The sequence below is a fragment of the Oncorhynchus clarkii genome, chromosome 20, assembly GCF_045791955.1.
Source record: "Oncorhynchus clarkii lewisi isolate Uvic-CL-2024 chromosome 20, UVic_Ocla_1.0, whole genome shotgun sequence".
NCBI lineage: Eukaryota > Metazoa > Chordata > Actinopteri > Salmoniformes > Salmonidae > Oncorhynchus > Oncorhynchus clarkii.
In genome coordinates this window covers 86886419-86913033 of record NC_092166.1, presented here as the reverse complement: position 1 = coordinate 86913033, position 26615 = coordinate 86886419, and the positions used below count along the sequence as shown (strand labels likewise).

The following is a 26615-nucleotide window of genomic DNA, read 5'->3' as shown; positions in this document are numbered from 1 at the left end:
TAAATATAGGATAGGTCTACATGTTGTTATTTTGTTTCTGTAGGCTCTTTAACAAACTATTACGGACTAACATAGGAGTTGATGACAACACAATACATAAAATACCATAAATACACAGCTTGAAGAAACCACATCATTTAGCCATGGAGCCCATTCTGATTGGCCAGTGAGGGGTCAACAAGCCTTCGACATTCTGTAGCATCAACTTGTTTATTCATCAAAACCCAGCCCTTATGCATCACCGCCTGCTATCAAAACCCAGCCCTTATGCACCACCGCCTGCCGTCAAAACCCAGGCCTTATGCACAACCGCCTGCTATCAAAACCCAGGCCTTATGCACCACCGCCTGCTACTGAGACAATAATTCTGGTTATGAAAATAGCCCAAAATATTTCTGACACGCCCCCGAACCTGTAGCCCTAGTGCCAGTGGTTAGATTTACCATTGAGTTAGGTTTTATTAAAATAGAGTCCATAGTCTCTGTTGAGGACAATGATGTGTCCATGTGAGCAATATGTTGTCTCTTTATCACGCTGGCTGATATCAACAGACAGTCCTGTTCATTTGGACTCTAGCCTTGGATGGTTTGAAGCAGCAATTGAGGTACAAGTTTCATACAAATATTTCATATGTTTTTTCCCTTAATATGTTCATCTCTCCAGTTCTAAAACTCCCATGCCTCCTCAACTTGTTTGAGGTAATTCTCATCCAGGGGGTTGTCTGGGCACTTCTGCCCGTTGTTAGGAGGCCTGACCTGGTTATAGCGACTCCAGTCCCCCTTACAGATGATCCAGGGCAGGACGTCTACCTTGTAGTGGAGGTCAGCAGAGAACTCATTGCTGATGAGGTTGGGTGTTCCTGCTCCTTTACCCCGGGTGATGAGCTTCATGTTGTCATTGTAGCAGCAGTGCTGTGCGGCCAGAGTAGTGGACTCTAGAGTTAACATGGAGCGGATGCAGCACCGGGCCGTGGGTTTGTAGATCTCTAGTTTCTCCTTGGGGCCGCTGGCGTCTTTCCAGCGGAAGTCCCGGCGTGTGGCGGGGTCGGGGACGTCGGCCGTGCTGTAGGCCACCTCGGTGGGGTAGGAGCAGGGGCAGCTGGGGAGGTCGTTGGAGACCTTGGTCATGTATTTCTTCAGGAACTCAGACTTACAGTTCATCCAGCGTTCACAGCTGTCTGTGTCTAGAAGACATTAGAGACAGAGTTAGTCTGGATCTCTCCCTACAGCTGTCTGTGTCTAGAAGACATTAGAGACAGAGACAGAGTTAGCCTGGATCTCTCCCTACAGCTGTCTGGGTCTAGAAGAGACATAGTTAGCCTGGACCTCTCCCTACAGCTGTCTGTGTCTAGAAGACATTAGAGACAGAGACAAAGTTAGCCTGGATCTCTCCCTACAGCTGTCTGGGTGTAGAAGAGACATAGTTAGCCTGGACCTCTCCCTACAGCTGTCTGTGTCTAGAAGACATTAGAGACAGAGACAGAGTTAGCCTGGATCTCTCCCTACAGCTGTCTGGGTCTAGAAGAGACATAGTTAGCCTGGACCTCTCCCTACAGCTGTCTGGGTCTAGAAGAGACAGCGTTAGTTAGCCTGGATCTCTCCCTACAGCTGTCTGGGTCTAGAAGAGACATAGTTAGCCTGGACCTCTCCCTACAGCTGTCTGGGTCTAGAAGAGACAGAGTTAGTTAGTCTGGATCTCTCGCACTCTTCCTCTCTCGCTCGGTCCCTTTATTTAATTTAAAAACTGGCTTTATTGGTTTGACGTAACAATGTGCATATTGCCAAATATCGTATTGGTCCCGTAGACATATTTTGCAGGCGTTATTGCTGGGTTGCTATGTGCAGCATGTTAAGGTTGTAGCAAAACAAAGATGTGCCTGTTTCTCCTGGCTGAGGTTATTGGGACCAGATGGCAGGGCATGTTATTGGGACCAGATCACAGGGCATGTTATTGGGACCAGATCACAGAGCAGAGCAGGTTATTGGGACCAGATCACAGAGCAGAGCAGGTTATTGGGACCAGATCACAGGGCAGGTTATTGGGACCAGATCACAGGGCAGGTTATTGGGACCAGATCACAGAGCAGAGCAGGTTATTGGGACCAGATCACAGAGCAGAGCAGGTTATTGGGACCAGATCACAGAGCAGAGCAGGTTATTGGGACCAGATCACAGGGCAGGTTATTGGGACCAGATCACAGAGCAGAGCAGGTTATTGGGACCAGATCACAGGGCATGTTATTGGGACCAGATCACAGAGCAGAGCAGGTTATTGGGACAAGATCACAGGGCAGGTTATTGGGACCAGATCACAGAGCAGGTTATTGGGACCAGATCACAGAGCAGGTTATTGGGACCAGATCACAGGGCATGTTATTGGGACCAGATCACAGAGCAGGTTATTGGGACAAGATCACAGAGCAGAGTGTGTTATTGGGACCAGATCACAGGGCAGGTTATTGGGACCAGATCACAGGGCAGGTTATTGGGACCAGATCACAGAGCAGAGTGTGTTATTGGGACCAGATCACAGAGCAGAGTGTGTTATTGGGACCAGATCACAGAGCAGAGTGTGTTATTGGGACCAGATCACAGGGCAGGTTATTGGGACCAGATCACAGGGCAGGTTATTGGGACCAGATCACAGAGCAGAGTGTGCTATTGGGACCAGATCACAGAGCAGAGTGTGTTATTGGGACCAGATCACAGAGCAGAGTGTGTTATTGGGACCAGATCACAGAGCAGAGTGTGCTATTGGGACCAGATCACAGAGCAGAGTGTGTTATTGGGACCAGATCACAGAGCAGAGTGTGCTATTGGGACCAGATCACAGAGCAGAGTGTGTTATTGGGACCAGATCACAGGGCGTGTTATTGGGACCAGATCACAGAGCGTGTTATTGGGACCAGATCACAGAGCAGAGTGTGCTATTGGGACCAGATCACAGAGCAGAGTGTGTTATTGGGACCAGATCACAGAGCAGAGTGTGCTATTGGGACCAGATCACAGAGCAGAGTGTGTTATTGGGACCAGATCACAGAGCAGGTTATTGGGACCAGATCACAGAGCGTGTTATTGGGACCAGATCACAGAGCAGAGTGTGCTATTGGGACCAGATCACAGAGCAGAGTGTGCTATTGGGACCAGATCACAGAGCGTGTCATTGGGACCAGATCACAGAGCAGAGTGTGCTATTGGGACCAGATCACAGAGCAGAGTGTGCTATTGGGACCAGATCACAGAGCAGAGTGTGCTATTGGGACCAGATCACAGAGCAGAGTGTGCTATTGGGACCAGATCACAGAGCAGAGTGTGCTATTGGGACCAGATCACAGAGCAGAGTGTGCTATTGGAACCAGATCACAGAGCAGAGTGTGCTATTGGGACCAGATCACAGAGCAGAGTGTGCTATTGGGACCAGATCACAGAGCAGAGTGTGCTATTGGGACCAGATCACAGAGCAGAGTGTGCTATTGGGACCAGATCACAGAGCAGAGTGTGCTATTGGAACCAGATCACAGAGCAGAGTGTGCTATTGGGACCAGATCACAGAGCAGAGTGTGCTATTGGGACCAGATCACAGAGCAGAGTGTGCTATTGGGACCAGATCACAGAGCAGAGTGTGCTATTGGGACCAGATCACAGAGCAGAGTGTGCTATTGGGACCAGATCACAGAGCAGAGTGTGCTATTGGGACCAGATCACAGAGCAGAGTGTGCTATTGGAACCAGATCACAGAGCAGAGTGTGCTATTGGAACCAGATCACAGAGCAGAGTGTGCTATTGGAACCAGATCACAGAGCAGAGTGTGCTATTGGGACCAGATCACAGAGCAGAGTGTGCTATTGGGACCAGATCACAGAGCAGAGTGTGCTATTGGGACCAGATCACAGAGCAGAGTGTGCTATTGGGACCAGATCACAGAGCAGAGTGTGCTATTGGGACCAGATCACAGAGCAGAGTGTGCTATTGGGACCAGATCACAGAGCAGAGTGTGCTATTGGGACCAGATCACAGAGCAGAGTGTGCTATTGGAACCAGATCACAGAGCGTGTCATTGGGACCAGATCACAGAGCAGAGTGTGCTATTGGAACCAGATCACAGAGCAGAGTGTGCTATTGCGACCAGATCACAGAGCAGAGTGTGCTATTGGGACCAGATCACAGAGCAGGTTATTGGGACCAGATCACAGAGCATGTTATTGGGACCAGATCACAGAGCAGAGTGTGCTATTGGGACCAGATCACAGAGCAGAGTGTGCTATTGGGACCAGATCACAGAGCAGAGTGTGCTATTGGGACCAGATCACAGAGCAGAGTGTGCTATTGGGACCAGATCACAGAGCAGAGTGTGCTATTGGGACCAGATCACAGAGCATGCTATTGGGACCAGATCACAGAGCAGAGTGTGCTGTTTTCTTCCTCTTTCTCCTCCTCCATCCCAGTGAAGAAATGTGGCCTAGTGAAGGTCTGAGGAATGATAAGCAGGCCCAGTGAAGGTCTGAGGAATGATAAGCAGGCCCAGTGAAGGTCTGAGGAATGATAAGCAGGCCCAGGAAGGCTGAACTGTGCAGGGTGGACCATAGAAATACAATGACTAGAGCAGGAATTCCCACTAAAAATCAATGGACTGTGCAGAGAAGACTGGACCCGGGTTTGGAGTTAAGTCCATTACAATTTAGTAGAGTCAGGATGTAAATGGAAATTGAGACTGAAAAGACATGGAATTGACTGAATATACATGGGATCCCAACCCTGATGCTAATGCTAAATATAATCACGTTTGAAGAAACTGACACATAGCTAGAGGGATGAATCTGATGAAAATAAAAAGAGAGTAAAGAGGGAAGAATCTTACCGACACCAAAGAGCTCTGTAGCGTTGAACTCATCTGTTCCAGCCAGTAGACTGACCTCAGTGGCGGCTGTCTTGAACGCATCTTCAATACCTGCACACAGAGACATGGTCAGTGAATGATGTAACAGACGAGCTTATCACTTCTACATCTATAATGAAGCGCCGGTCTGCCTTCTTAACAACACTATCAACAAAGGCAGGTCGCACCTAGACTACTGTTCAGTCGTGTGGTCAGGTGCCACAAACAGGGCAGCACGGCGAGCTCTTAAATGTACCAGGAGAGCTGCCATGAATAATATGCATGTCAATCTCTCCTGGCCCAAAGTAGAGAGATTGATTTCATCACTACTTGTATTTGTGTGAAGTATTGACATGTTGAATGCACTGAGCTGTCTGTTTTAAACGACTAGCTCACAGCTCAGACACCCAAGCATACCCCACAAGACATGCCACCAGAGGTCTCTTCACAGTCCACAAGTCCAGAACAGACTATGGGAGGTGCACAGTACTACATAGAGCCATGACTACATGGAACTCTGTTCCACAGTACTACATAGAGCCATGACTACATGGAACTCTATTCCACAGTACTACATAGAGCCATGACTACATGGAACTCTATTCCACAGTACTACATAGAGCCATGACTACATGGAACTCTATTCCACAGTACTACATAGAGCCATGACTACATGGAACTCTATTCCACAGTACTACATAGAGCCATGACTACATGGAACTCTATTCCACAGTACTACATAGAGCCATGACTACATGGAACTCTGTTCCACAGTACTACATAGAGCCATGACTACATGGAACTCTGTTCCACAGTACTACATAGAGCCATGACTACATGGAACTCTATTCCACAGTACTACATAGAGCCATGACTACATGGAACTCTATTCCACAGTACTACATAGAGCCATGACTACATGGAACTCTATTCCACAGTACTACATAGAGACATGACTACATGGAACTCTATTCCACAGTACTACATAGAGCCATGACTACATGGAACTCTATTCCACAGTACTACATAGAGCCATGACTACATGGAACTCTATTCCACAGTACTACATAGAGCCATGACTACATGGAACTCTATTCCACAGTACTACATAGAGCCATGACTACATGGAACTCTATTCCACATCAGGTAACTGATGCAGCAGTAGAATCAGATTTTAAAACCAGATAAAAATACACCTTATGGAACAGTGGGGACTGTGAAGAGACACAAACACACGTACACATGGATTTTGTAGATTTTGAAGGTATGTGGTAATACAATAGTGGCCTCAGGAAACACAATGAGTTGTGAAAAGTATTGTAATGTTTTAAATTGTATATAACTGCCTTAATGTTGTTGGATAACCGGGAAGAGTAGCTGCTGCCTTGGCAGGAACTAATGGGGATCCATAATAAACCCCAGGGGATCCATAATAAACCCCAGGAAGAGTAGCTGCTGCCTGGGCAGGAACTAATGGGGATCCATAATAAACCCCAGGAAGAGTAGCTGCTGCCTTGGCAGGAACTAATGGGGATCCATAATAAACCCCAGGAAGAGTAGCTGCTGCCTTGGCAGGAACTAATGGGGATCCATAATAAACCCCAGGAAGAGTAGCTGCTGCCTTGGCAGGAACTAATGGGGATCCATAATAAACCCCAGGAAGAGTAGCTGCTGCCTTGGCAGGAACTAATGGGGATCCATAATAAACCCCAGGAAGAGTAGCTGCTGCCTTGGCAGGAACTAATGGGGATCCATAATAAACCCCAGGAAGAGTAGCTGCTGCCTTGGCAGGAACTAATGGGGATCCATAATAAACCCCAGGAAGAGTAGCGATAGACTTTTAAAGGCAATTTCCCCCGACGTTCACAAAGATCACGTTGGCTGTAAATGCTGCAGATGTCGATTCAAGTAGAAAACAGCTTTAAAAAGAACATTTAACTGATGACCAGGGATTCACTAGGAACCAAACACAACCAAATGTGGAGGGACCTACCTGAATTTGTCCAATATAAACTCTTGCTTTCATCACAACTGTTTTCTACAGTTTGGACTAATGATTACAACCCTGGATCCACACACACACACCCTCCCTCCTCACCTGGGCAGGGTGACATGTCACAGGTGCGTGACTCTGTGGCGCTACAGGCGTAACCACATGACCTGATCCTCTTCTGGTTCCCGTTCCCACAGGTTACACTGCATGGAGACCAGTTACTCCAGCCACCGTCTCCATCTATATAGTCTGGAGTGGGGGGGGGGGGGGGCAGAAAAAGAGAGAGAGAGAGAGAGAGAAAGAGAGAAAGAGAGAGAGAGAGAGAAAGAGAGAGAGAGAGAGAGAGAGAGAGAGAGAGAGAGAGAGAGAGAGAGAGAGAGAGAGAGAGAGAGAGAGAGAGAGAGAGGGAGAAGGTGAAAGTGGGAAACAGAGAAAACACTGTCAATATAAGGCAGTACACAGAGTAGCCAGCCAAATAGAAAAGGTAGCTAGCCAGGGCGTTCTGGGCTGTCTTAGGGGTTCTGAGGGCATGACCCCACCAGAGAATATTGTTTTCGAACAAGCTCTCTTTTGGTGGCCTCTGATAAATTCTAATGCCTTGATTCCATCCTAAATACACAGCTAAATGTTTAAATACTTTAATGAGTTTACCTCCCAGATTGGTGAAATTAGCTGTGATTTTACCAAAAAAATGACTGAAAATGTATGAATTCAGTGTATTGTTAGTTGTTTTGGATATGGTCCAGGTCTTTATGTTCAGGACTATTTTCTAAGTAAGAAAACATTAATCCCCCTCCTTTTTCGAACATTCTGTTAAAAATAGCGCAACATTTCAGCGTCCTGCTACTCATGCCAGGAATATAGTATATGCATACGATTAGTATGTGTGGATAGAAAACACTCTGAAGTTTCTAAAACTGGTTAAATCACGGCTGTGTCTATAACAGAGCGTGTGTTTCATCGAAAAGCGCAAGAAAAACTGGTCACTGAAAGCTGAAAATAATATCCATGCGCCACTTGCATGTATTGTTTAAAGGACACCAAATTAAATATGGCCATGGATGCAATTCCTACAGCTTCCACACGATGTCGCCAAAAACGTCATTTTCATTGACAAAAATCCTTTGAGTCATGACCAATAGACCCTTCATTCCATCCAGCCTACAACAATCGATTTTGGAAGAGAGAAAAATGGACATTGTTTTCTTGAGTAGCTGCTATTGAATACAGATCGCCCAGTGATCAATTTGATCGCTTATTAACGTTTACAAATACCTAAAGTTGGGTTACAAAAGTAGGTTGAAGTGTTTTGTCAAAGAATATAGGCAACTTATATAATTTTAAAAAATTACGTTGCGTGTTGGAAGAGAGCTTTTTTCCTGAACCAGACAGGCTATACAAATGGATATTTTGGGCATACATGGACGGATTTAAATCGGGAAAAAGACCCAATTGTGATGTTTATGGAACATATAGGAGTGCCAACAAAGAATATCATCAAAGGTAATGAATGTTTTATATTTTATTTCTGCGTTTTTGTGTAGCGCCGGCTACGCTAATTATTTTGTTTACGTCCCCTTCAGGCATTTTGGGGTGTTGCATGCTATCAGATAATAGCTTCTCATGCTTTCGCCGAAAAGCATTTTAAAAATCTGACTTGTTGGCTAGATTCACAACGAGTGTAGCTTTAATTCAATACCCTGCATGTGTATTTTAATGAACGTTTGAGTTTTAACGAGTACATTTAGCATTTAGCGTAGCGCATTTGCCTTTCCAGGTGCCTTCCAGGTGCCTAGACGTCTGCGTCTCAAGTAGGATCAAGATTAACATTAAATCCATCTTCTCTTGAGATTTAAGTCACATGTACAGTTTTACTGAAAGCATTGACACAATTTGTTCTTTATATTATGATTTTTTTTTATATACATTTTTTTAAATATCAGTTAAATCACTGAAGGAATTTCAGTATTTTCGAATCTCTTCGTGAACGGCAGTATGTCATTTATTCATAAAATGTATTGTTTAGCAACTGAGCTACAGATTTCTTCTTGAAGAGTCTGCTAACTTCCAGAAGAATGAAGCAGGTGTTAAACGATCAGCAGTCGACTACTCCATTGTCGACACTTTAATCAGTTGGCCTATATCAATATCTTTAACAATACCACATAAGTATTATTTTAGAACTTTCAATATATTTCATTTGATAATTTATTAATTATGAATAGTAATTTTAAATAATTATATAATATATATATTTTTTTATATTACAAAGTACGCCATTGCCCCTTTAAGATGTCATTCTGCCTAAACCTCGAAACTCTGGTTGTAGCTGATGTGTTTAAAATGATGCCACGCCTGCAACTGCAGGAGTTGAGAAATAAACGTGGTAGCACTGGAAACCTGAAATCTCCCTCTTTTTAACGATGGCAATTAAAAGTCTGCCTGATTTCCTGTTTGTCACACATTTTGATGGCAGAGGAAAAGTACACGTGGGCAGGTCTAGCGTATTCAAAGTGCGCCTCGGCAGAAATATTTATTTTAAATGAAAAGAAGCCTAGTCAATTTATGAAGTGGGAAAAAATGTTGCCGGAAAATACGTTTGTGACCGTCTGTTTAGTCTACGTACGGCTCTAAGGGAAAAAAAGAAAAGGCTGCGGCCACGTTGAGATTTTCTGTCCAAAATTCCGGGTTCAGATTAGAGGTTAGAGGTTAATAGTCAGTAGCTGGTGGCTATTCAGGGCAGGAGGCGGACGAGGGAGATCCTCTGAGATGAGTCCAATGAGGAACTTGATACTTTTGACCGTCTCCGTGGCAACCCCATTGATGAGGATGGGGGTGTGTCCAGCCTGGTTCATCCACAATCAGATCCTTTGTTTTGCTGATGTTGAGGAAGAGGTTGTTTACTTGGCACCACGTCCGTCAGAGTGCCTACCTCCTCCCTGTAGGCTGTCTAGTCGTTGTTGGTGATCAGGACTACTACTGTCATGTCTTTAGCTAACTTGATAATGGAGTTGGAACTGTGAGGCCAGTCAGTTGTGGGTATACAGGGAGTAAAAGAGGGGACTGAGGACACACCCTTGGGGGGCCCCTGAGTTGATAATCAGTGTTGGAGGTAATTTTGCCTACCTTCCCCACCTTGGGATATTCTGTCAGGAAGTCCAGGACCCAGTTGCATAGGGAGGAGTTCAGACCCAGGGCCGTGTGCTTTGTGCTAAGAAGACACTATGGTATTGAAAGCCGAGCTGTAGTCAAAGAAAAGCATCCTCACATATGCATTCCTTTTGTCCAGGTGGGTGAGGGCAGTGTGCGGTAATATGGCGATTGCTTCGTTCGTGGATCTGTCAGGGCAGTAGATGAATTGGAGAGGGTTGAGTGTGTCAGGGAGGGAGGAGGTGATATGGTCTTTGATTAGCCTCTCTAAGCACTTCATGATGAAGGAAGTGAGGGCTACGGGTCAGTAATCATTTCGGTTACTTTACCTTTCATGGGCACTGGGATGATAGTGGACATCTTGAAGCAGGTGGGGATAACGGCCTTCACTAGAGAGAGATTGAAAATGTCAGAGAACACAACAGCCAGTTGGTCTGTACATGCTCTGGAGGACACGGCTAGAGATGCCATCTGGCCCGGCAGACCTTTAGAGAGGGTTAACACGTTTGAAAGACTTCCATACGTCCTCTGTGGAGACCGTCAGTCCGTAGCCCTCATTATCCTCAAGGGGCTTCGGCTGCTCAGTCGTTGTTGTGCTTGAAGTGTGAGAAAAAGGTGTTTAGCTCATCTGGTAGGGTGGTGTTGGTGACCGCGATGTAGCTAACTTTCTTTTTGTAATCAGTGATCATTAGGAGCCCATGCCACATGACCGACCCGCTGAATTCTTCTTCCACTTTGTCCCTATATTTGTGTTTCGCCATCTTGATCGATCTGTGTAGTCTTAGTACTTTTAACTATTGTCCCGTCGCCATGCCCTGTTTATTTTCATATATACACCTTTTTTTTTACACCAAATACAAACATACGAACAACTTACAGACTAAAACAAAGATTACATCTCCTCTGTCCAGACCCACTCCATTCCTAGTACCTGGTCACTCCTCCATCCCCCAGTGTGGTCGTAGTCTAACTATAGTCCAGGGCAGAGTGAGTGAGTTTCAGTTTTATCAATTACAAACATACCTGGAAGTATTTGGCAAGAAAATAGATTTTCCAGGAAAGCTTCTGACGCAACACAACTTAATGTGCTGCGTTGCCAAGTTCTACCTTGGGAGGTTGGTGGGTCCTGGGCACTTAACTCTCTGTAATACTCTCAAATTAAGTGTAAAAAAAATACTCGTCTTGGCACAAGTCACATTCAAATGAGTCCCGGGGCTGCTTTTTTCTGACTGTTAATGTGTTGTTTGGAAATGGGGCTGAAATGGCAAGGAATTCCCTTTCATTCCAATGATCATTGAAGTTTAATGAAAATACATGGAAACATTTCCTCTGGCTGAACTGAGTACTAAACTATTACATTAAACTTATGGCACACACACACACACACACACACACACATGCACACACACCACCCCCTAACCACCTCACCAACATCTGCCACACATTGTCTTAATTTCACAGATTAAAGTCTAGATAGCAGCGTAGCCCCTTCCTCTACCCCCCTGCCACTACACCCCCATACACAAATTACACTTAAAGCGCACTAGTCACAGCTCTCACAGAAACACAGAACAGCCCACTCAGCAGGACCAGCAGCACAGAACCATATTTTATAAGAGCTTAGTGAGAGCGGGGTCATTTTTCATACAACCTTCCCACAATGTTCTGGGAAAGGTGCAGGATACCCAGCTAACACATAACGTTCTGAGAACCATATGTTTCTGACGAGGGAATTTCAGTAGAACAGCATAACGTTTCCTACAGGTTTCCACATGGTTCTATTTAAAGTCATGTTCTCAGAACATTAAGAAAACGTTCTATAAAAACACAAGAAAACTTTAGTAACGTTCAAAGACCTAATATTCTAAGAATGTTATTTAAAAACATATACATTCTGTCCTCAGCGTCAACACATCTCCATCCTCTATCTTGTTAAGTGTGTTCAGGTGTGTTGGCCACGCCCACTATTTGGCCACACCTGATCTTAATGAGTGCTGGGTGGCAGGTAGCCTAGCGGGTTAAGATCGTTAGACCGGTAACTGAAAGGTCGGCGGTTCGAATCTCTGAGCCGACTTGGTGAAAACCCTGACGATGTGCCCTTGAGCATGGCACTTAACCCTAATTGCTCCTGTAAGTCGCTCTGGATAAGAGTGTCTGCTAAATGATTAAAATGTAAATGTAGTGTCTCCTTTGAAATGTTTGAATAGACAAAAATGAACATGTCATGCTAGCTCCATCCTGGTTGTTGCAGTGGACTGATTCCATGAATAGAGAATAGAAGATTATAGGCTTGAATCTCACTGACGCTGTGCCGCAATAAAATAAATGATTAATCCCTAAGAAAATGAATTTCTATGTGTCAAATCAAATCAAATTGTATTAATCACAAGTGCCAAATACAACAGGTAGACCTTAGTGAAATGCTTACTTACGAACCCCAAACCAACAATGCAGTTTAACCTTTTTGTGATAGGGGGCAGCATTTTCACTTTTGGATGAATAGCGTGCTCAGAGTGAACTGCCTCCTACTCTGTCCCAGATGCTAATATATGCATATTATTACTATTGGATAGAAAACCCTCTGAAGTTTCTAAAACTGTTTGAATGATGTCTGTGAGTATAACAGAACTCATATGGCAGGCGAAAACCTGAGAGAAATCCAACCAGGAAGTAGGACATCTGAGGTTTGTAGTTTTTCAAAGCTTGGCCTACCGAATACACATTGAGATATGGATAAAGTTGCACTTCCTACTCCTACGGCTTCCACTAGATGTCAACCGTCTTCTGAAACTTGAATGAGGATTCTACAATAAAGGAGGGGCTCATGAGACCTCTGAGTCAGTAGTCTGGCAGAGAGCCTTGGTCTCATGACGCGCGCTCCCTACAGAGTTACCTCTCGTAAGGAATACTACGGTTGGAACATTCTTGATGTTTTATGTTAAAAACATCCTAAAGATTGATTCCATACATTGTTTGACATGTTTCTAAAGGACTAATGGAACTTTTCGAGTTTCTGTCTGGATGATGTGCCTGTGCCTCATGAAGATGGATTACTGGGCTGAACACGCTAACAACAAGTGGCTATTTGGACATAAATGATGGAACTTTATGGAACAAATCATTCATTTATTGTCGAACTGGGATTCCTGGGAGTGCCTTCTGATGAAGATCATCAACGGTAAGTGAATATTTAAGGTGTTGTTTCTAACTTTTTTTATTTAAAAATGGCAGATTTTCCTATAACATGAGATCCTGTGACCTGATAAGTCCTAAATAGTCAGTAACATGAGTTCCTGTGACCTGATAAGTCAGTAAACATGGGCTTAGGGTTTGAATAAGAATGTAACAATTTATGAACCTGCTCATTCATTCCTGACAGCCGTACCCAGATGGATAAAATTACATTTCTCCTCTCTCTCCATAGCACCCACATTCCTGTTTAACAGTGTTATGTTTGAGCTGGTGGACAAGCTGATACAGTGTGGATGGATACTGTACGAACCATGGGGAGGGTGAATTATTCTACATCAAATGTATCTATCTAGCAGGCCAGCTGGGGGGGGGGGGGGAGAGAGAGAGACAGAGAGAGAGAGAGAGAGAGGTGTATATAGACAGTTATTGAGAATGATATGAACTGGTCTGCTATTCCCCCATGTAGTGCATTACTTTTGACCAGAAAAGTACCCAGCTAGTACATTGGTTCCTTGGAAGTTGTGGGAATGTATGATTTTGGTTTCACATTGGTTGTGGGAATGAAGCCATATGTTTCCTGACCGGTGAAACAGTTCATTCAATGTTCTGAGAACAGAAGCCTGTTCTGGGAATCTTTATTTTTAGGTTGCAGGGAGATTCTGAGAACATTTTACTCTGGTTCCTTGAAAGCTTACCTTGTAGATTTTATTAACGTTCTGATAACAGACATTTTAGGTTCCTTAAAAACTTTGACTGAATGTTTCAATGCTAGTGTACTATAGTGTTCTTGTGTTTTTTAACATCCTCGTAATAATTTGAGAAAATGTCTTTAAATAGAACCTGAGGAAACGCTGAAGTACTGAAATTCCCACAGAAGAAAGTTGTTTCTTAACGTTCTCTGGACTATTTAAGAACATTCCCAATGTCAAACCAGTTGGAGAACGTTCCTAGACCATTACCAAAATTGAAATGAAATTAACTTAACTATGTTCAAACGTTCAGGAAACATTCTGTTAAAGTAATGAAATGCTAAGAAAATAAAATGTGCCGAGAATGCTTGGCTTTGGAACAACTATCCTGCACCATTCTCCAGAACGTTGTGTTAAGGTTGTATGCAAAATAACCATAGGACAAACCACGCTCTAAGAAACATATGGTTCTCAGAACATTATGTGCTAGCTGGGTAGTGCACTATATAGGGAATAGGGTGCCATTTGGGAAGCATCCTGATTTGGCCCTGTTCCTGTCGGAGGACTTTGATGTTCGAGAGGCGTCTAATCTGTCACGCACAATGGACAAATCCATCTGATGAAACTAAAGAGTCTTTCATTTGACCCTGCTGGTCATCTATGAACGTTTGAACATCTTGGCCATGTTCTGTTATAATCTCCACCCGGCACAGCCAGAAGAGGACTGGCCATCCCTCAGAGCCTGGTTCCTCTCTAGGTTTCTTCCTAGGTTCTGGCCTTTCAAGGGAGTTTTTCCAAGCCACCGTGCCTCTACATCTGCATTGCTTGCTGTTTGGGGTTTTAGGCTGGGTTTCTGTACAGCACTTTGAGATATCAGCTGATGTAAGAAGGGCTTTGTAAATACATTTGATTTAAGGTTTCAATCATACACCTGCTTTCTGTGTCAAACACGCTTGCACACTTAGAATACACATGCACATTTATACACATACACACAGCCCTTAACAAACACACACACGTACTCTTGCCGTCAGTCCCCCTCACACTACACTCACCATATTCAGCCTGAACCTTGCTGGCACGTCCTCCTCCTGCGCCTCCTCTCCTCTCCCAGCCCCCTAGTGGTTTTAGGAAGTTACTATCCTCTGTGTTACTGCCACTTGCTACTCCTCCTCTGTAGGTGGGCTGCTGCTCCCTAGCCTGCTCCTTGGGTTGACGTGGGGTCAAGACTGAAGAAGAAGAGGAGGAGGATGAAGAGGAGGTGGTTTGCCACCAGTTTCTCCAGTTGGGAGCGGCCAAACCTGGTTTGTTCTCCTTCTTCAGGCCTTTCTCATGCTCCGCCCCGTCTAGATCGTCCACCACCTCTATGGTCACCTGGAGGGGAGGGAGAGGAGGGGAAGGAGAGGGAGGAGCAGGGTCCAAGGTAAGTGTGTCTGTCTGGAATGTATCTGTATGTCTGTTGGGAGGGCAACAACATTCTCTCAGATCTAACATTAAAAATTACTTTTATTGCATGCTGCGACTTGATTTAGACGTGAAATCAGTCTTGATACAATTGTACATTGTCAAGAATTTGATGCATTGTTTACTTCTCATGTTTTACCATCCAGCCTGTTATCCTCACTAGGGTACGTGGGATGGTAGCGTCACACCTGACCAACATCCAGTGAAATTGCAGAGCGCCAAATTCAAAAACAAATATACTCACATTACAAATTCATAAAACATACAAGAGTTATACATCGGTTTAAAGATGAACTTCTTGTTAATCCAGGTGCTGTGTCAGATTTCAAAAAGGCTTTACAGCGAAAGCATACCATGCGATTATTTGAGGACAGCGCCCAGCAGACAAATCATTACATACAGTTGGATCGGTCGCGTTACCGCACTGGACGCCTCGCGGCGCCCATCTCCGCCACTCCGGATAGTTACCAGCCAAGTAGTAGTAGTCACAAAAGTCAGAAATAACGATCAAATTAATCACTTATCTTTGATGATCTTCATATGGTTGCACTCACAAGACTCCCAATTACTCAATAAATGTTCATTTTGTTCAATAAAGTCCCTATTTATATCCAAAAATCTCAGTTTTGTTCAGTAATCCACAGGCTCAAAGGCAGTCACAACAGGCAGATGAAAAATCCGAAAAGTAAAGTTCATAGAAACATGTCAAACGATGTTTATAATCAAACCTTAGGTTGTTTTTAGTCATAATAATCAATAACATTTCAACCGGACAAAAGCTTCGTCAATATAAAAGGAAAACAAGGCAGGCATGCTCTCGGTCGCGCACATGAAAAACCTCTGGGACACTGCAGTGTCCACTCATTCAGAGTGGTTTCACTCCCTCAATTTTCAGAATACAAGCCTGAAACAATTTCTAAAGACTGTTGACATCTAGTGGAAGCCATAGGAAGTGCAATTTGAGTCCTAAGTCATTGTAATCTGTATAGGCAGTCTATGGAAAACTACAAACACTTCCTGGATGGATTTTTCTCAGGTTTTTGCCTACCATATCAGTTTTGTTATACTCACAGACATTTTTGCACTTTTTGCCAGTCCTGTCTGATCCAGCGACGATGGGTTTGTGCAACATTGTTGCCGGTGATGTCTGGTGAGGACCTGCCTTACAGCCTATTGTCGACAGTCTGAGCACTGATTGGGCGGCAGGGTAGCCTAGTGGTTAGAGCATTGGACTAGTAACCGAAAGGTTGCAAGTTCAAATCCCCGAGCTGACAAGGTACAAATCTGTCATTCTATCCCTGAACAGGCAGGCCATCATTGAAAATAAGAATTTGTTCTTTGCCTAGTTAAATAGAAAATGGAGGGATTGTGTAACTCAGGCAGTTGTTGTTGCCTGTCCCGCAGGTGTGATGTTCGGATGTATCGATGCTGTACAGGTGGTCTGCCAGCGGCCACTGCGAGGACGTTGCAATTTATTGCCCAGGCCACATCTGCAGTCCTTGTGCATCCTTGCAGCATGCCTCACGCAGATGAGAAGGGTGCCCTGGGCATCTTTCTTTTGGTGTTTTTCAGAGTCTCTAAGTTTTCGTAACTGTGACCTTAATTGCCTACCTGTTAGTGTCTTAACGACCGTTCCACAGGTGTATGTTCATTAATTGTTTATGGTTCATTGAACAAGCATGGGAAACAGTGTTTAAACCCTTTACAATGAAGATCTGTGAAGTTATTTGGATTGTTACGATTTATCTTTGAAAGACAGGGTCCTGAAAAAGGGACGTTTCTTTTTTTGCTGAGTTTATATGTTTATTTATTTTCCCTTTTTGTACATTAACTATCAATGTAAACATATGTTTCCCAATAAAGCTCTTTGAATTTAATTGAATTGTTGAGAGAAAGGGTAGTGATGTCCACCAGGGTATCCTGCCTCTTCCTGTTTGCTCTTCCTGCCTCTGTTTACAAGGAGGGACAGTGTTACCTGTCTGTTTACAAGGAGGGACAGTGTTACCTGTCTGTTTACAATGAGGGACAGTGTTACCTGTCTGTTTACAAGGAGGGACAGTGTTACCTGTATGTTGGGGTTCTGTCTGTTTATATCAGCCTTGGAGAGGTCAGGGAAGTTGCTGAAGTCCAGGAGGAAGGCCCCAGGCCTGTCTCTCTGCAGGCTGCCTCCGGTAGCCTGACTCGGAGCCCAGGGGAGGACAGCAGGCCTCTGGGCTGACTGGGGCTCTGATCCTCTCCGCTTCCCTGGACCCTGCTGGGCTAACAAACTGCTCTCTGTTCTGACATTCTAGATGGGGGGAGAGAAAGAGAGAGAGAAAGAGATATTTGAGTATTATGATATTTGTGCGTCAGTAACTTTCACACTCATCATTATTCATGATTCATTCAGGATTATCTGTAGTCATGGTAGCATCCACATTAATGTAGAAGTGTTTAGAAATATATTATATTCTTATTTACAATAAGAGTGACTCCAAAATTACACATTACATTATTTACCATTCATTTCTGTTTGGCTAAAAATAATCTGAAACAGCAAATGCAACCAACAAGCTTGATGTAGTCTTTATTTTAGGTAAAATCATATTTGAAACACACAGTGAAAATAAAATATTTCAAGAATCCTATTAAAATGAATGTAATCAAATCAAACTGCGCCAAATACAACAAGTGTAGATTTTACCGTGAAATGTTTACTAACAAGCCCTTAACCAACAGTGCAGTTCAAGAAGAAGAAAATATTTACCAAGTAGGATAAAATAAAAAGTAATAATAAAAGTAACACAATAACAATAACACAAGTGAGGCTATATACAGGGTATTACAGTACAGAGTCAGTGTGGAGGCTATATACAGGGTATTATGGTACAGAGTCAATGTGGAGGCTATATACAGGGGGGCACCGGTACTGAGTCAGTGTGGAGGCTATATACAGGGGGCACCGGTACTGAGTCGGTGTGGAGGCTATATACAGGGGGCACCGGTACTGAGTCAGTGTGGAGACTATATACAGGGGGCACCGGTACTGAGTCAGTGTGGAGGCTATATACAGGGGGCACCGGTACTGAGTCGGTGTGGAGGCTATATACAGGGGGACCAGTACAGAGTCGGTGTGGAGGCTATATACAGGGGGACCAGTACAGAGTCAATGTGGAGGCTATATACAGGGGGACCAGTACAGAGTCAATGTGGAGGCTATATACAGGGGGACCAGTACAGAGTCGGTGTGGAGGCTATATACAGGGGGACCAGTACAGAGTCAATGTGGAGGCTATATACAGGGGGACCAGTACAGAGTCGGTGTGGAGGCTATATACAGGGGGCACCGGTACTGAGTCAGTGTGGAGGCTATATACAGGGGGCACCGGTACCGAGTCAATGTGGAGACTATATACAGGGGGCACCGGTACTGAGTCAGTGTGGAGACTATATACAGGGGGCACCGGTACTGAGTCAATGTGGAGACTATGTACAGGGGGCACCGGTACTGAGTCAATGTGGAGACTATATACAGGGGGCACCGGTACTGAGTCAGTGTGGAGACTATGTACAGGGGGCACCGGTACTGAGTCAGTGTGGAGGCTATATACAGGGGGCACCGGTACCGAGTCGGTGTGGAGGCTATATACAGGGGGCACCGGTACCGAGTCGGTGTGCGGGGGTACAGATTAGTAGAGGTAATCTGTACATGTAGGTGGGGGGGAAGTGACTGTGCATACTGTGCTAGGACATAATCATTGTGTCCTAGGATTATGAGAGCAAATATTACACTTTTTACTACTTTAATACACAAGTGAATTTGGCCCAATACTCTTGGTCCCCTAAAATGGGGGAGCTGTGTACAAAAAGTGCTGTAATTTCTAAATGGTTCACCCAATATGGATAGAAATACCCTCAAATGAAAGCTGACAGTCTGCAATTTAACCTTACAGTACATTACATTATATAATTTCCAATCCAAAGTGCTGAAATACAGAGCCAAAACAACAAGAAATATGTCACTGTCGCCAATACTTTTAGAGCTGACTGTATTTATTTAGGACAATCAGTTTAACCTTCCTTAAACCAACAGAGAGAAGCATATCTCTTATTCTCAGTTGTCCTGTAATTTCTGTGCCTGTTTGATGGATGGGGGTCAGTCTGTACCTCTACACCTGGCCCCCCACAGAGACCAGGGCCTGTATGAAGTGTCTCAGAGTAGAAGTTATGATCTAAGATCATTTCTGACATTTAGATCAGAATGAATAAGGTTATATTTTACAGATCCTCTGAAGCGCTTTGTGGATACGGGCCCTGGCCTCCCCCTTTAGATCTATCTTTACCTCTGTACCCACTATAGAGGACCACTTAGCTACATCAGATTGATCCCCCTCCCCAAGCTAGGCCACCTCTTTACTCACAAGACATCAGCTAAAGCCCACAGAGCCAGTACCTGTGACAGGGCTATTCCCAATCGGTTCTCTATCCTAGTCCTGTCCTGAGTTATTTAATGGTTGTACAGTCGTCTCAAATAAAACTGTGAAGGACCTCGGCGTTACTCTGGACCCTGATCTCTCTTTTGAAGAACATATCAAGACCATTTCAAGGACAGCTTTTTTCCATCTACGTAACATTGCAAAAATCAGAAACTTTCTGTCCAAAAATGATGCAGAAAAATTAATCCATGCTTTTGTCACTTCTAGGTTAGACTACTGCAATGCTCTACTTTCCGGCTACCCGGATAAAGCACTAAATAAACTTCAGTTAGTGCTACATACGGCTGCTAGAATCCTGACTAGAACCAAAAAATTTGATCATATTACTCCAGTGCTAGCCTCTCTACACTGGCTTCCTGTAAAGCAAGGGCTGATTTCAAGGTTTTACTGCTAACCTACAAAGCATTACATGGGCTTGCTCCTACCTATCTCTCTGATTTGGTCCTGCCGTACATACCTACACGTACGCTACGGTCACAAGACGCAGGCTTCCTAATTGTCCCTAGAATTTCTAAGCAAACAGCTGGAGGCAGGGCTTTCTCCTATAGAGCTCCATTTTTATGGAACGGTCTGCCTACCCATGTCAGAGACGCAAACTCGGTCTCAACCTTTAAGTCTCTACTGAAGACTCATCTCTTCAGTGGGTCATATGATTGAGTGTAGTCTGGCCCAGGAGTGGGAGGGTGAACGGAAAGGCTCTGGAGCAACGAACCGCCCTTGCTGTCTCTGCCTGGCCGGTTCCCCTCTTTCCACTGGGATTCTCTGCCTCTAACCCTATTACAGGGGCTGAGTCACTGGCTTACTGGGGCTCTCTCATGCCGTCCCTGGAGGGGGTGCGTCACCTGAGTGGGTTGAGTCACTGATGTGGTCATCCTGTCTGGGTTGCCCCCCCCCCCCCCCCCTTGGGTTGTGCCGTGGCGGAGGTCTTTGTGGGCTATACTCAGCCTTGTCTCAGGATGGTAAGTTGGTGGTTGAAGATATCCCTTTAGTGGTGTGGGGGCTGTGCTTTGGCAAAGTGGGTGGGGTTATATCCTTCCTGTTTGGCCCTGTCCGGGGGTGTTCTCGGATGGGGCCACAGTGTCTCCTGACCCCTCCTGTCTCAGCCTCCAGTATTTATGCTGCAGTAGTTTATGTGTCGGGGGGCTAGGGTCAGTTTGTTATATCTGGAGTACTTCTCCTGTCCTATTCGGTGTCCTGTGTGAATCTAAGTGTGCGTTCTCTAATTCTCTCCTTCTCTCTTTCTCTCTCTCGGAGGACCTGAGCCCTAGGACCATGCCCCAGGACTACCTGACATGATAACTCCTTGCTGTCACCAGTCCACCTGGCCGTGCTGCTGCTCCAGTTTCAACTGTTCTGCCTTATTATTATTCGACCATGCTGGTCATTTATGAACATTTGAACATCTTGGCCATGTTCTGTTATAATCTCCACCCGGCACAGACAGAAGAGGACTGGCCACCCCACATAGCCTGGTTCCTCTCTAGGTTTCTTCCTAGGTTTTGGCCTTTCTAGGGAGTTTTTCCTAGCCACCGTGCTTCTACACCTGCATTGCTTGCTGTTTGGGGTTTTAGGCTGGGTTTCTGTACAGCACTTTGAGATATTAGCTGATGTACGAAGGGCTATATAAATAAATTTGATTTGATTTGATTTATTTCATTGATGGTTTCATTTCTGTCTAAAATACTATAGCCCTGCTCTGTCCACACTAATTAGAGTTGGTGGTTTCTACTAGAAGTGGATCTGGTACACTCCACAGAGCAGGGCTTTACAGAAGAGTGGCCAGAAAAAAAGCTATTGCTTAAAGAAAAAATAAGCAAACACATTTGATGTTCGCCACAAAGCATGTGGGAGACTCCCCAAACATATGGACGAAGGTACTCTGGTCAGATGAGTCTAAAATTGAGCTTTTTGGCCATCAAGGAAAATGTCTGGCGTAAACCCAACACCTCTCATCACCCTGAGAACACTATCCCACAGAGAAGCATCATGCTGTGGGGATGTTTTTCATCGTCAGGGACTGGGAAACTGGTCAGAATTGAAGGAATGATGGATGGCGCTAAATACAGGGAAATTCTTGAGGGAAAGATTGCATGTCCTCATGTGCAGAAAAATTGTAATCAATAAAAGAGTGATCAAATTAAGACCCTACATCTGTACTAATATGGTATTTTCAAAGATATTTATATACAGTACCAGTCAAAAGTTTGGACACACCATATGGAATTATGTAGTAACCAAAAAAAAAAGTGTTAATCAAATCAAAATATATTTGATATTTGAGATTCATCAAAGTAGCTGCCCTCTGTCCTGTGCACTGTGGCTATTTTAGATGTGCAGCTCGAACCATAGAACTAGAATGACTGATTTTAGAATGTATATAATTCTAATTCTAGAACAGGGTCAGGTCCATTGGTGGATATCAGTTCAAGTGATTCTGATGATGGGGAGTCCTAAATATGTCTACGGTAAGGGTCAGCCTGAACAAACAGACACATTTCCAGTCATCAAAACGGGAATAAATGTGATGGATTTGAGTTCAAATGGGGAGACAAAAAGAGAGGTTATATTTTGCCTGTAAAGCTGCAGTATAACAGTGGTTTTAAAGTAAAGGCAGCAACAGTGCGGTGTAAAAGTGTGGGAGAGAGATAGCTTTCCAACAGAAGGGCTCCAACTATAAATAGTAAAGTATTAACTAGAAATGTCATGTGAAACCAGAAAGCCAATCAGAGCAGGCTACAGGCCACACCATTGGGATGTGGTGGGAAGGGTGGGTACCTCCAGCGCTGACCTGACCTCTCTCCCCATCCCCAAGTAGGAGGCTAGGGTGACTGTGATGACAAGAGTAGTGCCTGCAGCTAGGGCATGGAATCCCCATGGAACCCCCAACTATGATGAAGGTGAGTGGACTATGACCATGTGACCCCTCTCTCCATCTTCCATTTCACCTCTTACTACCAGCCTCTCCTAGGGGAGACTATTGTGTGTGTGTGTGTGTGTGTGTGTGTGCGTGTACACCATTTCACCTCCTACTCCCGGCCTCTCCCAGGGGACTGAGGCTCTATGAATGGACTGATAGACTGGTCTCTTTATACTGTATATCAGGGGTACTCAAGTGCTATTTGAGAAGGTCTGGTCCCACACATTTCCTAGGTGGCAGGAGATCTGGATGGATAATGTAATTTACCACTGTCGTAACAAACTCCCACCTCGCAACCCATGCGACCCCAAACTGTTCAAACGCCTCGTCGGCAGAGAGAAAATCGAACCGTTTTCAAATATAATTTCCCGCAATTCTGCGCATTCTTCCTTGTCTTATGTGTGTTTTTGTGATACCAGAGGTCGAAGCTGTAAACTAGCAAGCTGCGTGAAGGCCAGCATATGAGGAATGACGACAGAAAACTGTATGCAGCCCAACCAAGTTAAAAAAATATATATAGATATACGGTACCAATCAAAAGTTTTAGAACACCTACTCATTCAAGTGATTTTTTAATTTTTTCCTATTTTCTACATTGTAGAATAAGAGTGAATGTAACGATTCTCGTTGGTGGAAGGAGAGGAGGACTAAAATGCAGCATGGCAAGTGTTCGTCATATTTCAATTGAAAAACACTACACAAAATAACAACGAAGAGAAAACGAAATAGTTCTGCCAGGTGAACAGACACAACATAAATTAAACACCCACAACCAAAATGGGGAAAACAGGCTGCCTAAGTATGATTCTCAGAGACAACGAACGACACCTGCCTCTGATTGAGAACCATACTAGGCCAAACACATAGAAATATAACATAGAACAAATAACCTAGACTACCCACCCCAACTCACGCCCTGACCAACCTAACACAAAGACATAAAAAAGGAACTAAGGTCAGAACGTGACAGTGAAGACATCACTATGAAATAACACATACTATTCTGCAATGTAGAAAATAGTAAAAATAAAGAAAAACCCTTGAATGAGTAGGTTTTCTAAAACTTTTGACTGGTACTGTACAGATATTATTTTGGGACCCGTGGTCCGTTTTGACACCGTTCTGGGTCTGGATCCGATCAGCCAGTTGAGTTTAGGGGCTGTATATCATAAACCCCAAACCTCAATGACCCTCTGGGAATGTGTTCATCCATAATATATCATGTCTGTTATCCAACTCTGTGGTCATTTAAATAGACCCTTTGCACTTCCCATTTCAGACCCAATGTGTAACAGAAGCCTTTCTGGAAAGGACTGTGGATCCCATAGAATACAAGTTACAGGCTTATTCCCCATTTTGATATTGAGTCCTAACCCCAAACTCAATAGCCTAAAGAGTCCCTGCAATGTATACTGCACTGCAGGTTCCGACAGAATATAATAATTCAATAGCACTCACCTCTGCAATCACTGTATACTGCTGATCCTGGCTCAAAGTTAAATTCCCTTGATTCAGCGGGCTGCTCCTTAACACCGTAATATGTAAGGTAAGAAGTAGAAGTCCTAAAAGCAACAACAGTTCTGCCGCCAATCGAACCATCTTTTTCACCCGACCCGTCTTGGGTCCCTGCGGTGTGACAGGGGGTCCGCCGCCAACTCCTCCCGCTCCAGACACTCCAAGCTCCGGATCCGCTGCGGGCGAGGAGTCACAACACCACTTCGGAGCCACTTCGAGGTTCAGAAGTACACTTTTAATGGGAAAGGGGGGTAGGACGTAATAAAATAAAATCTGTCTAAAGTTTGTGTTTGGGATCAGGTTAGGTTGATTTAGTTTACTTTGAATTACATCAGACCAGCCTCGGTGGAGAGCGTTCTTCAAATGTGCCAAAAATTGAGTCCGGATTCGCTGTGTAAAAAGGATAACGTTAAACCAAAGTTAAAGGTCCATTCAGCAAGGTTTCCTGTGGTATCCCCTTGAACTATGCTGCTTCTATGTTGGCATGGATCTCCAAAGTTAATTATCCAAATGCTGCCAGGGCGACTGAATAACACTACCCATGAGAAAAGTATTTAAATAACAGCGGGACAATTTTCTTGCGCAAAATTTAGCATGTTATAGAAATGTAGGCTATTGCTTGTTGCACTCCAGGTGCAGTCCTCTCCACGATCAAGAAACGTGCAGCCCAGTTCCAGGCCCGTGTTTCCCCCCACTGCATTCTCCACTGTTTACACGAATACTTTGGCTCAGCTTCAGAATCAAACCTCGTTCCCCTTCTCTCTCATCTGTGGTATGCAGCACTCCTTGGTTTTGATGCTTTGGACACAAATGATCCCTTATGCATTACATAGGCTATCCTCTATCCAAAAAGTGTCATTTTGAATTTGCGTAGAGTGAACTTGCTGGTGTGGCTACCTTTCGCACACCATCCAATCGCCAAGAAGTGGATCCCCCCCAAAATAATAATTTCTAGTTTGAATAGTTGTCCTTTTCAACCACGAACATTATCCGTCCATTAGTGGCGAATATAGGCGTGGTGGTGGTAATTCTGGGCTGAGTTCTGCGCAGCATAAAACCAGCAGCTATCCAATCCAAGCTCCAAGTGCGTCCCGTTCCTCACCGTGTCCAAATGGTGTAAACCAAACCGCAGTCAATCCACACTCCTATGGGCATGCTATACAGGCTGTTTTCTGTCGCAGCGCGCTGCCAGTGATTTTTTAATACGCCCCTCTGCTGGTTTGCTGTCAGCTCCCCCTCCCCCTTTCTCTCCCTTCAGCGCCCGATACGGGTCATGTCAAATTGACGTCGAACGTATATATATTGTATTTTATCTAACCCGAACTATTTTCCTAACCTTAAATTAATTCTCCTAACCTGTTACGTTAATTATCTCAACCTGTTACGTAATTCTCTCAATGTACTGGATATATTCTAACCTGCTACGAACAATCACTTCTGACATTTAGTTCACCCCTTCTCGTCAAAACCCTGTGACGCGGGAGGGATAGTGGCAAGTCAAATCACCATGGCTCTGCATCACAATCAAGTCACAGGCCACCTACTCTGTAGGGTAGGTATTTGCACATGTGCCCGATGTTATTACAGGAACTGGACATATCGACTTCAAACATGAATATATTTCAAATTAACATGATACTTTTAAGCACTTTGTTTATTGCCCTCTTCAAAGGACCTGGTCACTGATCACCCAGTGACATCTCCTTCTGTTCCCAATAGTACAGTTCCCTAAAACAAATGGAAACTTTAAAGGGTGACTGCACTTCCTGATTTACCCTTGTTTTTTCCATTAATGCTCATTAAGAAATGCTAGCTGCCATGACTGAATGCAAACAACCATTGTCTTGGGGGTGTGGTTTGATGTGGGTGTGTCTTTGCCATTCAATAACGACAAATAAGGCCATTAGTGAGTACAGCGATATTAGCTAAGCTAGCTTTGCTATAGAGAGTTTTGAAGTTGAGGACTTCTCAAAATGGTCAGCTAATTCAGTTCTATGTGTAGGCTAAAGCTTACCGTATGCTTCCCAGCATATATTATGGCAACATTTTCCGAAGTTCGTTTTGGTCTTTGGCAGGTTTTTTTTCCGGCTGTTTGTGCACACAAAACATTTTCTAGAGGTAAGTCAATTTTTTTGTAGCTGAAGTCTACACCCCTTCGTCGGTGATTGGTTAATAGTACTACTGTTAGTAGGAGTGGGAACATTAAGTGTTTGTTGTCATCGAACAAGAGATGACTAGTTTTCATGCAGAATTTTTCACTTGAGAAATACTGCACCAAACAGCTTATCTAGATTTAAAATTGCGCGACTAAGACCTTGGAAAAAACATCATTACAGATGTCTTCA

At 44.3% G+C, this 26615-nt stretch overlaps 1 protein-coding gene across 1 annotated transcript; it reads right to left on the bottom strand.

Moving 5' to 3' along the window:
* On the bottom strand, positions 1-25377 carry LOC139375746 (isthmin-1-like). Its single transcript, XM_071117561.1, has 6 exons — positions 24214-25377; positions 17429-17650; positions 14955-15273; positions 6974-7117; positions 4858-4947; positions 1-1183 (listed from the first exon to the last, which is right to left on the bottom strand). The coding sequence occupies exons 1-6, from the start codon at positions 24352-24354 to the stop codon at positions 666-668; spliced, it is 1434 nt and encodes a 477-aa protein (XP_070973662.1). The 5' UTR covers positions 24355-25377; the 3' UTR covers positions 1-665.
* Positions 25378-26615: the final 1238 nt, after the last annotated feature.

Bases quoted from the DNA above. Each gene is read 5' to 3' on its own strand.
- LOC139375746 (XM_071117561.1), bottom strand. From the start codon at position 24,354: ATGGTTCGATTGGCGGCAGAACTGTTGTTGCTTTTAGGACTTCTACTT. The intron at 17,651-24,213 runs GTGAGTGCTATT...CCCCCCATCTAG, and splicing joins AGTATACAGTGATTGCAGAG to AATGTCAGAACAGAGAGCAG. The intron at 4,948-6,973 runs GTGAGGAGGGAG...CTCTGTGTGCAG, and splicing joins TGACATGTCACCCTGCCCAG to GTATTGAAGATGCGTTCAAG.